The sequence below is a fragment of the Pelophylax lessonae genome, assembly GCF_965119305.1.
Source record: "Pelophylax lessonae genome assembly, chromosome: 8".
NCBI lineage: Eukaryota > Metazoa > Chordata > Amphibia > Anura > Ranidae > Pelophylax > Pelophylax lessonae.
In genome coordinates this window covers 103,676,202-103,689,327 of record NC_138775.1, presented here as the reverse complement: position 1 = coordinate 103,689,327, position 13,126 = coordinate 103,676,202, and the positions used below count along the sequence as shown (strand labels likewise).

At 46.0% G+C, this 13,126-nt stretch overlaps 1 protein-coding gene across 2 annotated transcripts in view; it reads right to left on the bottom strand.

The window, feature by feature from the left end:
• LOC309561346 (UPF0193 protein EVG1 homolog) overlaps window positions 1–8,931 on the bottom strand; it is a 49,889-nt gene extending 40,958 nt beyond the window's left edge. For both annotated transcript variants that reach the window (XM_082265217.1, XM_082265218.1), the window contains exon 1: window positions 8,826–8,931. In XM_082265217.1, coding sequence (XP_082121343.1) covers window positions 8,826–8,928 — 103 coding nt within the window. In that variant the 5' untranslated portion in view covers window positions 8,929–8,931. The remainder of the gene's footprint in view (window positions 1–8,825) is intronic.
• Window positions 8,932–13,126: the final 4,195 nt, after the last annotated feature.

Here is a 13,126-nt window from a genome sequence, read left to right as displayed (position 1 = left end):
GGTGGATGCAGCATCGGTCTGATGCTGCATCTGTCCCACGGCACCACTGCACTGAGAACTTCAACCCAGCAATCGAACACTGCCGATTGCTCGGTTCTGACAGCTCCCCCAGCAGAAAGCTGCTGACTGCCAGTCAGCAGCTCTCCGCTCTGCCCCCTCCTCGCTGGGCTGTGGAAGGGCGGGGAGCGGCCGGCTCAGCCTCTCAGCGGGGAGCTGAGAGGCAGAGCCGGGTGTCGGTCTAAGAACCTGGCGGATCCCGACTACGTGGTCATGATGAGGCGGTGCCTGGCCCAACATCTATGACGTCAGCAGAGAGCGGACTTTAGACCACTCTCTGCTGAAAACGGGTCACAGAAGTGCAGAATGATCTGCACCCCTGTGATCCATAGGAGATGTACAGCCAAACAAGCTTTTTCATAAATACATTATCTTTACTTTGTTCTGTATTAACCACTTCTGGACCGGAAGGATTTACCCCCATAATGACCAGGCCATTTTTTGCGATACAGGACTACGTTACTTTAACTGACAGTTGCGCAGTCGCGCAACGCTGCACCAAAATAAAACTGATGTCTTTTTCTCCCACATATAGAGCTTTCTTTTGGTGGTATTTAATCACCTCTGCCATTTTTATTTTTTGTGCAATAAACAAAAAAATAGCGACAATTCTGAAAAAAAAACAAAAAAACAATATTTCTCTTTCGTTGATCGATGGACACAGTGCTCCATAAATCATAACTAGTGGGTTATATTGCTTCCTCCAGGAGTAGGACTAGGCAGAACAAAAAACACCTGGCTACGCCCATGGGCCGTCCTCAGCTGGTATATATCTAGGTAATCAATTTTAATCTGTCTGGTCAAGAGTAACGACCTATGCTCCCGGCTGGGATCTCTGATCCTAGCAATTTTTTTCCTTCCTTACATCTTTTTTGTTTGACTGGGAGAGTCAGCAAACGCATGCAGACCGCAGCTACGTGCTAGGTCAGCCACAACATAGCCTCACAGACAGAGGCTGGCCCGCGACTTACACGTCTTGCAGGGTCGCATACGATCGGGTTTGGGTCTGAGTTGCAGTGGTCCCTTGGCAGACAGCTCCCCCACAGTTCTTTCTGGAGTGTTCCCCGCACCATGGAAGGGTAGGTACAGTCCCCCCTCTCCTCTTTTGGTAGATTTCTTTGGGGTGGACGCGGGTAACCTCCAGGGATGGTCGGACCTGCCTGCAGGTTTCCTCCTTCCATCCTTAAAACCTTCGCTGAGCTGGGCTTCCCCCACTCCCATTTCCCCCTGTCTGGACCTAGAGTCCGGTGGGGGTCCCAGGGCAGAGAATGCAGCAGAGACCCCTGGAGTCTTCCCCGCTATCCTCACTCTGTAAGGGTTCTGGGATAGTGTGTGTCCCGCCCTGGTAGTCTGGAGGGGTCCAGGTGTGGGAAACCCCTAGGTGCATGCCCAGCTGTTTGCAGTGTGGGTATAGTGCAGGGGGGCCTCAGGGCAGAGACTGGTGCAGAGTGCACAGCAGAGTCTCTCAGTTTCAGAGGGTGCAGGAAAGATCCTGGCAGCATGCTTCAGTGTTTATAGCTGATGGTGGCCATTTTCCCTTACTCTGGCTAGTCTCCGGTCATGACGGCCATGTTTGTGTAGCCGGATGATATCACGGGGGCCATTTTCCCTTAGTCTGGGAGATGCTGGAGACAACTGAAGCCTCGTGGGGATGCTGAAACTCCTCCTCTACCGCCTTAGTTTATCTTCCTGTGCCAGGACATACGAACATGGATAGCGTCCATGATGATGCTGGGTTTGAATTCTCTGCGCTTCTCCAGTCGGTAGGGTGAGTCTTTGGGGGTCCCTGTTATCTCTCTCTCTGCTGACAAGTACACTGAGCCTTGAGGGGATCCTTTAGTGGTGCCAAAGGATTGTTTTTGTACTGCAAGGTCTTCCTTTCCTTATGGAGGCTGTGGCACTCAGCATGTTTACTATGGCTGGTTCGGCATTGTGGCCAGTCTTTGCCTCAGCCCTGGTGTCTCAGACCCTAATTAATTGGGCCAAGCTTTTGCGCCAGGGCCTGGGGGTGAGCAGGTCCCCGCTGCTTATGCTGATTTAGCAGGCCAGTTGGTCCATGGGCTGCAGTTTGTGTGTCATGCAGCTTTGGATACAGCTCCTGTGCTGCCCAAACCTTCTGTTTCAGCTGTGGTGATTAGGCACGTGCTGTGGCTTAAGAGTTGGTCCACCGACCAAGCCTCTAAGAAAGCTCTCATTGATCTGCCCTTTTAAAGGGGATCGCTAGTTTGGGGCTACCCTGGATGACATCATTAGGGCATCACGGGGGGGAAGAGTACCTTCCTGCCACTGTCAAGGAAAGGGGTCAAAGGCCCAGGAGGAAGCATCCCCCGCCTTCCCTGGCTCAGGCTGTCTCTCTTGATTCTGAGCCTGATGCCGCCGTGGACACGGCCTGTCCAGGGGGATTTAATATCACACCCCCTGATCCATCCGATAGTAAGGATGATTCCTCCATGGTCGCAGCAGCGAATGAAAAAGCACTGATAGAGGCACTTATCACTGCAGTGCGTAAGACTTTAAAAATGGAGGATACGGCTGATGTAGCCATGGACGTGGCTGTGCTGTTTGGTACGCACAAGTCGCAACGTACTCCGAAGGTGTTTCCTTATGTGCCTTATTTTGACAGGTTTTCCTGTAAGGAATGGGAAAAACAAAATTACCCATTGTAGTCCCCAAAAGTTTTGCTGTATGTTACCCTTTTGGAGGAGTCACTTTTAAGAAAGTGGGCTAGTCCACCAGTGGTGGACCCTTGTGTTTCCAGGTTGAATAAAGCAACTGCGATCCCAGTAGAGGAATCCCCGTCCTTTAAAGACCCGGCTGACAAGAAAGCGGAGGCTGTGGCACGCAGAATGTTTACTATGGCTGGTTCGCCATTGCTTTTGCGCCAGGGCCTGGGGGGTGAGCAGGTCCCCGCTGCTTATGTTGATTTAGCGGACCAGTTGGTCCATGGGTTGCAGTTTATTTGTGATGCAGCTTTGGATACAGCTCCTGTGCTGTCCAAACTTTCTGTTTCAGCAGAGGTGATTGAGCGAAAGCTCTCCTTTGTCTGCCCTTTCAAGGCGACTGATTGTTTGGGGGTACCCTGGATGACATCATTAAGGGTATCACGGGAGGGAAGAGTACCTTCCTGCCACAGTCAAGGAAAGGAGCCCCGCCGGACCAGCAGACAAGACTCCTTCAGCATGAAGGTCTGCCCCCACCAATTATTAGGGTGGGGAGACATCTTTGCTGGTTTCCGGCCCCATGGACTTCTTTGCTGAGCGTCAAGGAAATCCACAAAATGTTTCTTTTGGGGGTACCCAGAAAGGGGGGGGACAAAGCTTGTCCTTTTCAGTTTTTTTTTTTAAGTCCTGAGTCTCCTTGTGCGGATTTAATTCCTGAAAAAGGTTCAGATGATGTCGGAACTACCTAAGGTCCCCCTATCCCTGTCCAGGGAACTGATTTACCTAGGTCTAATTCTATTTCTGACCAGGGTGGTCCTTCCCCTGCACAAACTTCAGGGACCACAGGCCGTGATTCACCGGCTGCTGGCACACAGATAGTTCTCTCTCCCATTTTGCATACAGGTATGAATCTGGTGGTATCCACCTTCATGACAGTTCTGCTTGCACAGTCCTACATGCAGCTCTTTTAGCAGGTTTGGCTCCACAACAGGATATCAAGGTTTGTGGTGAGATCACGGGGGTCCTCTGGCAGAAGCCGCAGGCGTCCAAGGGCCACGGTAAGGCCAGTATCATTCTTGGCTCAGGCTTCTTCCGCATTTCCTGCGAGGAATCAAGGGCGAGGATCTTCCAATCGGTTTGGTGGCAGACCAGTTGTCCCAAGGGCTGATCTACCATCCTGCTTTACAGTCGCTGGTTTTAATGGCTTAGCTATTGAAAGCCAGGTACTGAGGGATAGAGGTCTATCTGGATCAGTGATCCCTACTATGGTGAAGGCAAGGAAGTCGCCTTCCAGCAAGATATACCATCGTAAGTGGAAAGCATACATTTCTTGGTGTGATCCTCTATCCTTTTCTGTGGCTCGGATCTTAACCTTTCTTCAAAAGGGCATTGATCAGAAATTGGCCTTGAGCCAGGTGTCTGCCTTTGCAATCTTCTTTCAGCGACCCCCAGCCACACACTCTGTAGTTCGTACCTTCATTCAGGGGGTTCGACATGTGGATCCACCTGTACAGTCTCTTTTGCCGCCATGGTATTTAAATTTAGTACTTTCAGTTCTCCAGAAACCTCCATTTGAAAAAATCCAGGAGATTCCCTTGCCATTGACATTCTTGGTGGCTATTACATTGACCCGCAGGACAGAGCTGACCTGCCGCAGTAGAACTACGGCAGCTGGTCTGCAAGGGGTAATGCAGCTTTACACTTTCAGTAAGTATGCCCCCATCGCCCTCTTTGCTGTTCCCCTTAGTTTCCAGTCTTCCATATAAGCTCTCCTTTGCCTATACCTTTTATTCACAGTTTCACACAGTCAGCTTTGCACACTGCATCGCCTCTCACTGTTACTTCCTTCCCCTCTAATTTAGGGCCTGTGCCAAAGGGCTTTGGGCTCATGTTGATGACATTGGACTTGTTTTACTAAAACTGGAGAGTGCAAAATCTGGTGCAGATGTGCATGGTAGCCAAGCAGCTTCTAACTTCAGTTTGTTCAAGTAAGCTTTTACAGCTGCAAGAAAAAAGTATGTGAACCCTTTGGAATGATATGGATTTCTACACAAATTGGTCATAAAATGTGATCTGATCATCATCATCTAAGTCACAACAATAGACAATCACAGTCTGCTTAAACTAATAACACACAAAGAATGAAATGTTGCCATGTTTTTATTGAACACACCATGTAAACATTCACAGTGCAGGTGGAAAAAGTATGTGAACCCTTGGATTTATTAACTGGTTGAACCTCCTTTGGCAGCAATAACTTCAACCAAACGTTTCCTGTAGTTGCAGATCAGACGTGCACAACGGTCAGGAGTAATTTTTGACCATTCCTCTTTACAGAACTGTTTCAGTTCAGCAATATTCTTGGGATGTCTGGTGTGAATCGCTTTCTTGAGGTCATGCCACAGCATCTCAATCGGGTTGAGGTCAGGACTCTGACTGGGCCACTTCAGAAGGCGTATTTTTTTCTGTTTAAGCCATTCTGTTGTTGATTTACTTCTATGCTTTGGGTCATTTTCCTGTTGCAACACCCATCTTCTGTTGAGCTTCAGCTAGTAGACAGATGGCCTTAAGTTTTCCTGCAATATGTCTTGGTACACTTGGGAATTCATTTTTCCTTTGATGATAGCAACCTGTCCAGGCTCTGACGCAGCAAAGCAGCCCCAAACCATGATGCCCCCACCACCATACTTCACAGTTGGGATGAGGTTTTGATGTTGGTGTGCTGTGCCTCTTTTTCGCCACACATAGTGTTGTGTGTGTCGTCCAAACAACTCAACTTTGGTTTCATCTGTCCACAGAATATTTTTGCCAGTACTGCTGTGGAACATCCAGATGCTCTTGTGCAAACTGTAAATGTGCAGCAATGTTTTGTTTGGACAGCAGTGGGTGGTATCCTCCCATGAAATCCATTCTTGTTTAGTGTTTTACGTATTGTAGATTCGCTAACAGGGATGTTAGCATTTGCCAGTGACTTTTGTAAGTCTTTAGCTAACAATCTAGGATTCTTCTTCACCTCATTGAGCAGTCTGCGCTGTGCTCTTGCAGTCATCTTTACAGGACGGCCACTCCTAGGGAGAGTAGCAGCAGTGCGGAACTTTCTCCATTGATAGACATTTGTCTTACCATGGACTGATGAACAGCAAGGCTTTTGGAGATACTTTTATAACCCTTTCCAGCTTTATGCAAGTCAACAATTCTTAATCGTAGGTCTTCTGAGAGCTCTTTTGTGCGAGGCATCATTGACATCAGGCAATGCTTCTTTTGAAAAGCAAACCCAGAACTGGTGTGTGTTTTTTATAGGGCAGGGCAGCTGTAACCAACAACTCCAATCTCATCTCATTGATTGGACTCCAGTTGGCTGACATCTCACTCCAATTAGCTCTTGGAGATGTCATTAGTCTAGGGGTTCGCATACTTTTTCCACCTGCACTGTGAATGTTTACATGGTGTGTTCAATAAAAACATGGCAACATTTCATTCTTTGTGTGTTATTAGTTTAAGCAGACTGTGATTGTCTGTTTATTGTTGTGACTTAGTCGATGATCAGATCACATTTTATGACCAATTTGTGCAGAAATCCATATCATTCCAAAGGGTTCACATACTTTTTCTTGCAGCTGTAAAAAAAAAAACTGGAAGCTGACTGGTTTCTATGCAGAGCTAGACCAGGATTTTTTACTCTCCAGTTTTAGTAAATCAATCCCATTGCGCCATTGTGTTGATGACCTTCCTTGCACTTACTGCCCACGATCATACCCTCCATACTCCTTTACATACTGTCCACCATAATACCCTCTGCACTCCTGTCCTGCATGTACTGACTGCCATCATACCCCCACCCTCTGTACTCTGCATCTGAAGACACTGCCTGCCGTAATGCTCTCTAAACGCCTCTCATACACATACTGCCCACCATCATAACCTCCACACTCCTCTGCAGAACATATCACCTTCTGATATACCCAAGCCATCATACCATTCACATTCCTCTCCTGCACATACTGGGGTTATTTACTATAGCTGGAGAGAGCAAAATCTGGCGCAGCTCTGCATAGAAACCAATCAGCTTCCAGGTTTTATTGTCAAAGCTTAACTGAACAAGCTGAAGTTTAAAGCTGATTGGTTACCATGCACAGCTGCACTGGATTCTAAGTGCAACAGCTTTAGTAAATCTCCCCTACTGTTTGCCTTCATACCCTCACTAGCATAACCTTTGCACTCCTACTCTGCACATACTAGCCATGTTCATACCCTCTGCTCACTTCTCCTGCACATAAAGCCCCCCATTATATCCCCAACATTATATCCTTTGTACTCCTCTTCTCCACATATTGCCCATCAATATCTTTTGCACTTTCCTTCACGCTGTCATACCATCTGCACTGTCCTGCATGTATTGTCTGCTGTCATACCCTCACTCTCTGCACTCCTTCCCTGAACATACTATCTACCATAATACCTTCTGTTTTCCTCTTGTGGAGAAACTGCCTGTCTTAAAATCTACTGCACTCCTCTCATGCACATACTACCCACCACCATACATTTCACTCTCCTCTCCTGCACATATTGTCTGCCTTCATACCCTCGCCATCATACCATCCTAAATCCTACCCTGCACATACTGCCAACTGTCCTGCCCCCTGCACTCCACTCCTGCACTGTCCACTATCATACCTTCTACACTTTTTCTCTACACATACCCTCTATGCCTCTCCTTTGTACATAAAGCCTGCTCCCAACACCCTCTGAGGAAGTGGCTAAGTTTCAGAGGACAGTACACCCTTTGGTTCTGAAGCTGATGGCAATATATAAATTTGATATGCATGTATCAAGAACTAGTTAGTGAGTTTTTTTATACCTTTTATTTACTAAAACCTTTGTGGAGGATAATGCACTAGGCCGGTGGGCCCTTGTGTTTGTTTTTCAATTTTGGTTTCCCAACACCCTCTGCATGCCTTTAAATATGCCTGTTCTCATACCATCCACATCCCTCACCTGCACATACAGGTCACTTTTATAACTTCTGCATTCCTCCTCTGCACATATTGCCTGCTCTTATACCCTCCATGTTGTTTTCCTCCACATACTGCCAGCACTTATACCCTTCTCACTCTCATACCCTCTGCATTCTCCCAGGGCCATCTTACCGAATGGGCACGCTGGGCAGTTGCCCGGGGGCCCCACTTGCCTGGGGGGACCCAGCCCCAGCCAAGCATTAGTCACAATTCCCGTGTGCATCATCCAGCCGCTGAACTTAGCAGGTAGTAAGCGCCTGTTGGCCCCACACTACTGTCAGGCCACTTGGGCCATGGAGGGGGAGCCCACAACAGCAGGAATTCCTGTCCACCTCCACTGGAACAGGACAGTCGAGTCTGACTCCCGTTTATGTGTGTTTACCGGACCCAGCTGCTAAACTTGGAAGCTGTCATTAGCCTGGCACTCCTGTACCAATAAATTAGCATTTTTGTTTTCGTGGGTGATTGTGTAGGCAGGACCCCAGTGCACTGCATTGCACATGGCCCTTTAAAGCTCTTAAGATGGCACTGCACTCTCCACCAGTACATACTGCTCCTTTTATTTTATAACCTCTGCACTATTTCCCTGTACATAGAGTGCTATCTGCTGTTATAGCCTCCATACTCCTCCCGTTAACATACTATTTGCCTTCATGCCCTCTGCACTCCTCCACTGCACATACTCTTCAATATCGTAGCCTGCAAAAGTCCCCTCCTGCACATAATGCCTGCTATGTCATACTCTATGCTCTTCTCTATTGCACATACTAGCCCACCATGACAGTTCTTCAGCATTGCCTGTTCTTGAACTGGTACACTTTTAGTTTCACAGAAAGCATACTGCACCATTTTCTTTTTTCACCAAGAAGAGCCTTTAGTAAGGTATATAATGCACAAAACAAGGTAGCACTGGCAGTGAAAAGTAATGCTGATGATTAAACACATCTATAGAGTTTTGAAAGTTATCTTATGTTCTTCCCAATGCTTATTTTAAACAGGATGTAAATAGAAAATTATAGGTATCACAGCTCTCAGAATGAAGTTCATTCCCAGAAACATTATTGACAGTCATATACTATATATGTAACATCACCTTTCATCAGGTCTTGAGTTTCTTTGCTGTACTGAGTTGGTTTTGGACTGTTCCAGAAACCAGTACCCAACGGCACTTGAACATTTCCATCCTGCCTTGACATAGCGATGCTATGGAATCAGAACAAAGTAAATATATTAGTTCTCTAATCCTCAAATGACATGTTGCAGTGTGTGCGCTAACAGTCAACCTGTACGTTTTCCATACTAATATACTGCTATAAATAAGCAAAGTAAGGCTGGCCGCCATGCATTATACCAGTGGTCCTCAACTCTGGTCCTCGAGGCCCACTAACAGGCCAGGTTTGCAAGATAACTAAATTACATTACAGGTGATCACATTTGCTGCTCAGTGATTGCAGTATTCTAGTCTGCATCTCCCCAAGGTAATACTTAAAATCTGGCCTGTTAGTGGGCCCTGAGGACCGGAGTTGAGGACCACTGCATCATACAATTTTCTTGTACAGTTTTCCTTTAGATTTACCAAAACCATATAATACGAAGTCAAACCTAAACACTTTCAATTTGTATAAAATCAGGCAGGCCCTTGCAATACATAGTTGAAAGTAAATCTAAAGGAAATTGAATAAGAAAATTGTATAATGTATGGCCAGCTTAACAGTTTAGCTGCATAGCAGGCACCATAAAGTGCCTGAACCTACCTTACACACTCATTCAGTATCAGATACCTACAAAATCCATGTGCACACAGGGCTTGGTAAGCTCTTTTTCACCCCAGAGTGACAGAGCTTTACCATACTCTAAAGCAGTGTTTCTCAACCTTTTTTCAGTCAGGGCACACTTTAAAAATTATGGAAAGTCTCGAGGCACCCTTTAAAAATTATGGAAAGTCTCGAGGCACCCTTTAAAAATTATGTACAGTCTCGAGGCGCCCCATTCTAAAATGCAAAACCTATTCTAATTCTAATGCAGCAACATCTACAAGTCCAAGTAGGACACCCAATGTTTGAGGTGATTTATGCTTCCAAGGCAAATACACTTTTGAAAACTGGTACTGACTAGAAATCTCAAGGCACCCCAGGGTGCCTGGGCGCCCTGGTTGAAAAAGGCTGCTCTAAAGTAGCCTTTTTCATCCAAGGTGCCTTCAGGTGTCTTCAGGGGTGCCTTGGCAAAATACCTAGAATTTGCCCAAAAACTGTATATATGCCAGCCGGTGGATCAAGCCTGCCTATTGTTACTCAAGCCTGCCTATTAGTTATACAAAGCCACAGGTTTTCATTGTGCACCTTTACAACCTTCAAACCTACAGTGTCCTAACAACCAATTATGTCATTGGTTAATAAGGAGGATGTTGGGCACCTGCCCCTCTCCTTCAGCACCAGGGTCACATTAGCTGGGTGAGGGAGAGAAACTGAGGAAGAAGAGAAACACTGGAATACTAATCAGTACCAGTGTGCAAAGGTATATTTGCTTTGGAAGAATAAATCACCGCTAATGTTGGGTGTCCTACGCATGTGGATTTGCTACCTTATGCAAAACTATTAGTTTTGTTTTTTAAATTTTAGAATGGGGTGCCTCGAGATTTTAAAGGCTGCCTTGACTGAAAAAAGGTTGAGAAACACTGCTCTAAAGTACCAGCATTTTTGTGTTTTTCAGACCTAGTGGTGGGGAATTAAATAAAATAAGAAAAAAAGTGTATGTATGTATGTATGTGTGTGTGTGTGTGTTTATGTATGTATGTGTGTGTATATATATATATATATATATATATATATATATCTCTATCGAAGATACAAGCACTGTAAGGCCCCGTTCACACAGGGGCGATCCGACTTGGGGGGGCGACCTCGGAGCGGCCGGCACGGACTTCATAACATTGAAGTCTATGACGGTCGCTCCGGGTCGCCCCAAAGAAGCTCCAGACCCTTTTTCTAAGTCGGAGCGACTTGTGTCGCTCCTATTAGAACGGGTCCGCAGCTTCCCTATGGAAGGCGACCTACGGCGACCTGTGAGGCGACCAGGTCGCGTCACAGGTCGCCCCAGTGTGAACGGGGACTAAGTGTTCTCTTATTTGACCGTAGACTAGTTGCCAATAAATGTTTATGTAGATTACATGTGTATGATGCATGATAATATCAGGCATAACCCAACACTGCTACTACTTCTGAAATCATGCCCTGTAACCAAGTATACTAACTTAGGGTTTTGTAAACCCCATACAAGAGACCTTCTGGAAGGTCACTCAGGTCTGATACCCCTTTTCCCTGTTCATTTATAGACATTGATAGTAAAATCGCTGAGTATGGCAAGTAAACTTTTTTACCTTAATGCATTACAGAAAAAAAAAGTTACAAAAACTAGTTAATCCATTTATGTATTCATAAAAAAAATACATTAAAGAGGAGATTCAGTCATATTTCTTAAAACTAAAAGTCAGTAGCTACAAAAACTTTAACAGCTGACTTTTAATAAACAGACACTCACCTGTCCCAGGATACAGTGCTGTGCTCACCCCAGCCGTTTTTATAACCGAGCTGCGGTCCCTGGTGCCAACATCTTAACTGTGGGCACCTGGCTGTGACAGCGTGACATGCACTTTGTGGATGGTCCTACAGTCTTCTGGGACCTCTGACATGTCCCAGACAACTGTGGTGGGGGGGCTAGAACTTCTGCTTGGATCACCCAGGGAATCCAAACCGAAGTGGGAGAAGGTACATGTCAAAACCAGGTACCTAACCCCCCCCCCCCCCCCCCCCCCGCCCAGTAAAAATTTGCCAAATATTGCAGAGGAGGGGAGGAGGAGGAGCAGCGGAACTTGCCCTTTTGGGTGAAGTTCCGCTTTAAATTGGAACTAATGTCGCACACAAGAAACAAGGATACTCAGTTTTGTGAAGCAAGAATGCATTGTTTTTTTGTATCATCTTGTAAACTCTTTGTATGATGTTTCTGGGGATGTGTGCGCCCTCTAGTGTTACTGCAATGACTTTAGCAGAGCATATGACAGTTCTCTGTGTTGACATGGCTGCCTTTAGTCCAACTCTGGAGGGCACTAAAAGGGTGTCCATGCCATAGGAAAAAGCCTGTAGGTTTGCCTTGCTAATAGGATCACCAGCAAAAAGATAGAAAATATATATAAAATTATTAAACTTTTGGACCTTACAGAAGCATTTACAACAATATATTTCAATTATATTTCAATTTACATACAAAGTCCATATTTTTAAAACTAAATAGGTAAATGCACCCATATTTTCGGGGTTAAAAATGTGCAATTATTATTATTTTTTATTTTTTTGCATAGAAGCCTGCAAAGCTCTGCAACTGCAATCAGTGAATCACAGGTGCAAGGCACAGGCTCTTGCAGGCTCTTTCTGCAGCTACTGGTCCGTATCAGGGTACAGACCTTTGGTTACAGGACTGAGGGAAGTGTCAATGGACTACAATTTCAGTGATCTCTGCATCTGTTTTCCACTGATAAATAGGAATTCCTCTGCCATGGTAGCAGACTAGACTTGTAGTTTATTCATTCACAGATCTCTGTGAATGAATGACATGCCTGTGTAGGTGGAACGAAGCAGAGCCACACAAAATGTAAAAGCATCAGGAGTCAGCGAGGATACAAACCGAGGCCCAATTCTCAGACTTGGAGGTAGTACAAGGAGCAAATCAGGTGTGCTGCAGTGCTCATAAGCTAGAAAGGCTGGGGTGGCTGGAGTATAGAGTGGAGGGATGAGCTTATCCATCTGTTGTTGTTTATCCGCTGTCCAATAGGTCTTGGGGTATGGAGGTTGTATTGCTCTATTTGCAGTAGAAAAATATTAGGTCACCTACTTGGCTGTACTCTGAGTAATCAGAATGGTCCATAAGGGGACCCTTCTCCACCAGAGAAAGAGGTCCCTTCCGCAGTGACCATGAATGTAAGAAGTCTCTTCACCACTGGGCACCAAGGTAATAGGTCCCTTCTCCAATGGACTCCAGTGTAAGGGGATCCTTCTCCACTGGCCACCAAGGTAAGGGGATCCTTCTCCACCAGGGAAAGAGGACCTTTCCTGAACTGACCAATAATGTAAGCGGTCTCTTCACCACTGGCCACCAACGTAATAGTTCCCTTCTCCAATGGACTCCAGTGTAAGGGAACCCTTCTCCACTGGCCACAAAGGTAAGGGGACCCTTCTCCACCAGTCACCAAAGTAAGAGATCACTTCCCCACTTACAATCAATTTAAAAGGATCCTTCCTTACTGGCCACCAATTTATGGGTAACGTGAGAATGGAGGAACTACTCCTAATTGTACTGAACAATCGCCCACTGGTATTCATGAAACATGTCAAAAGTTATATG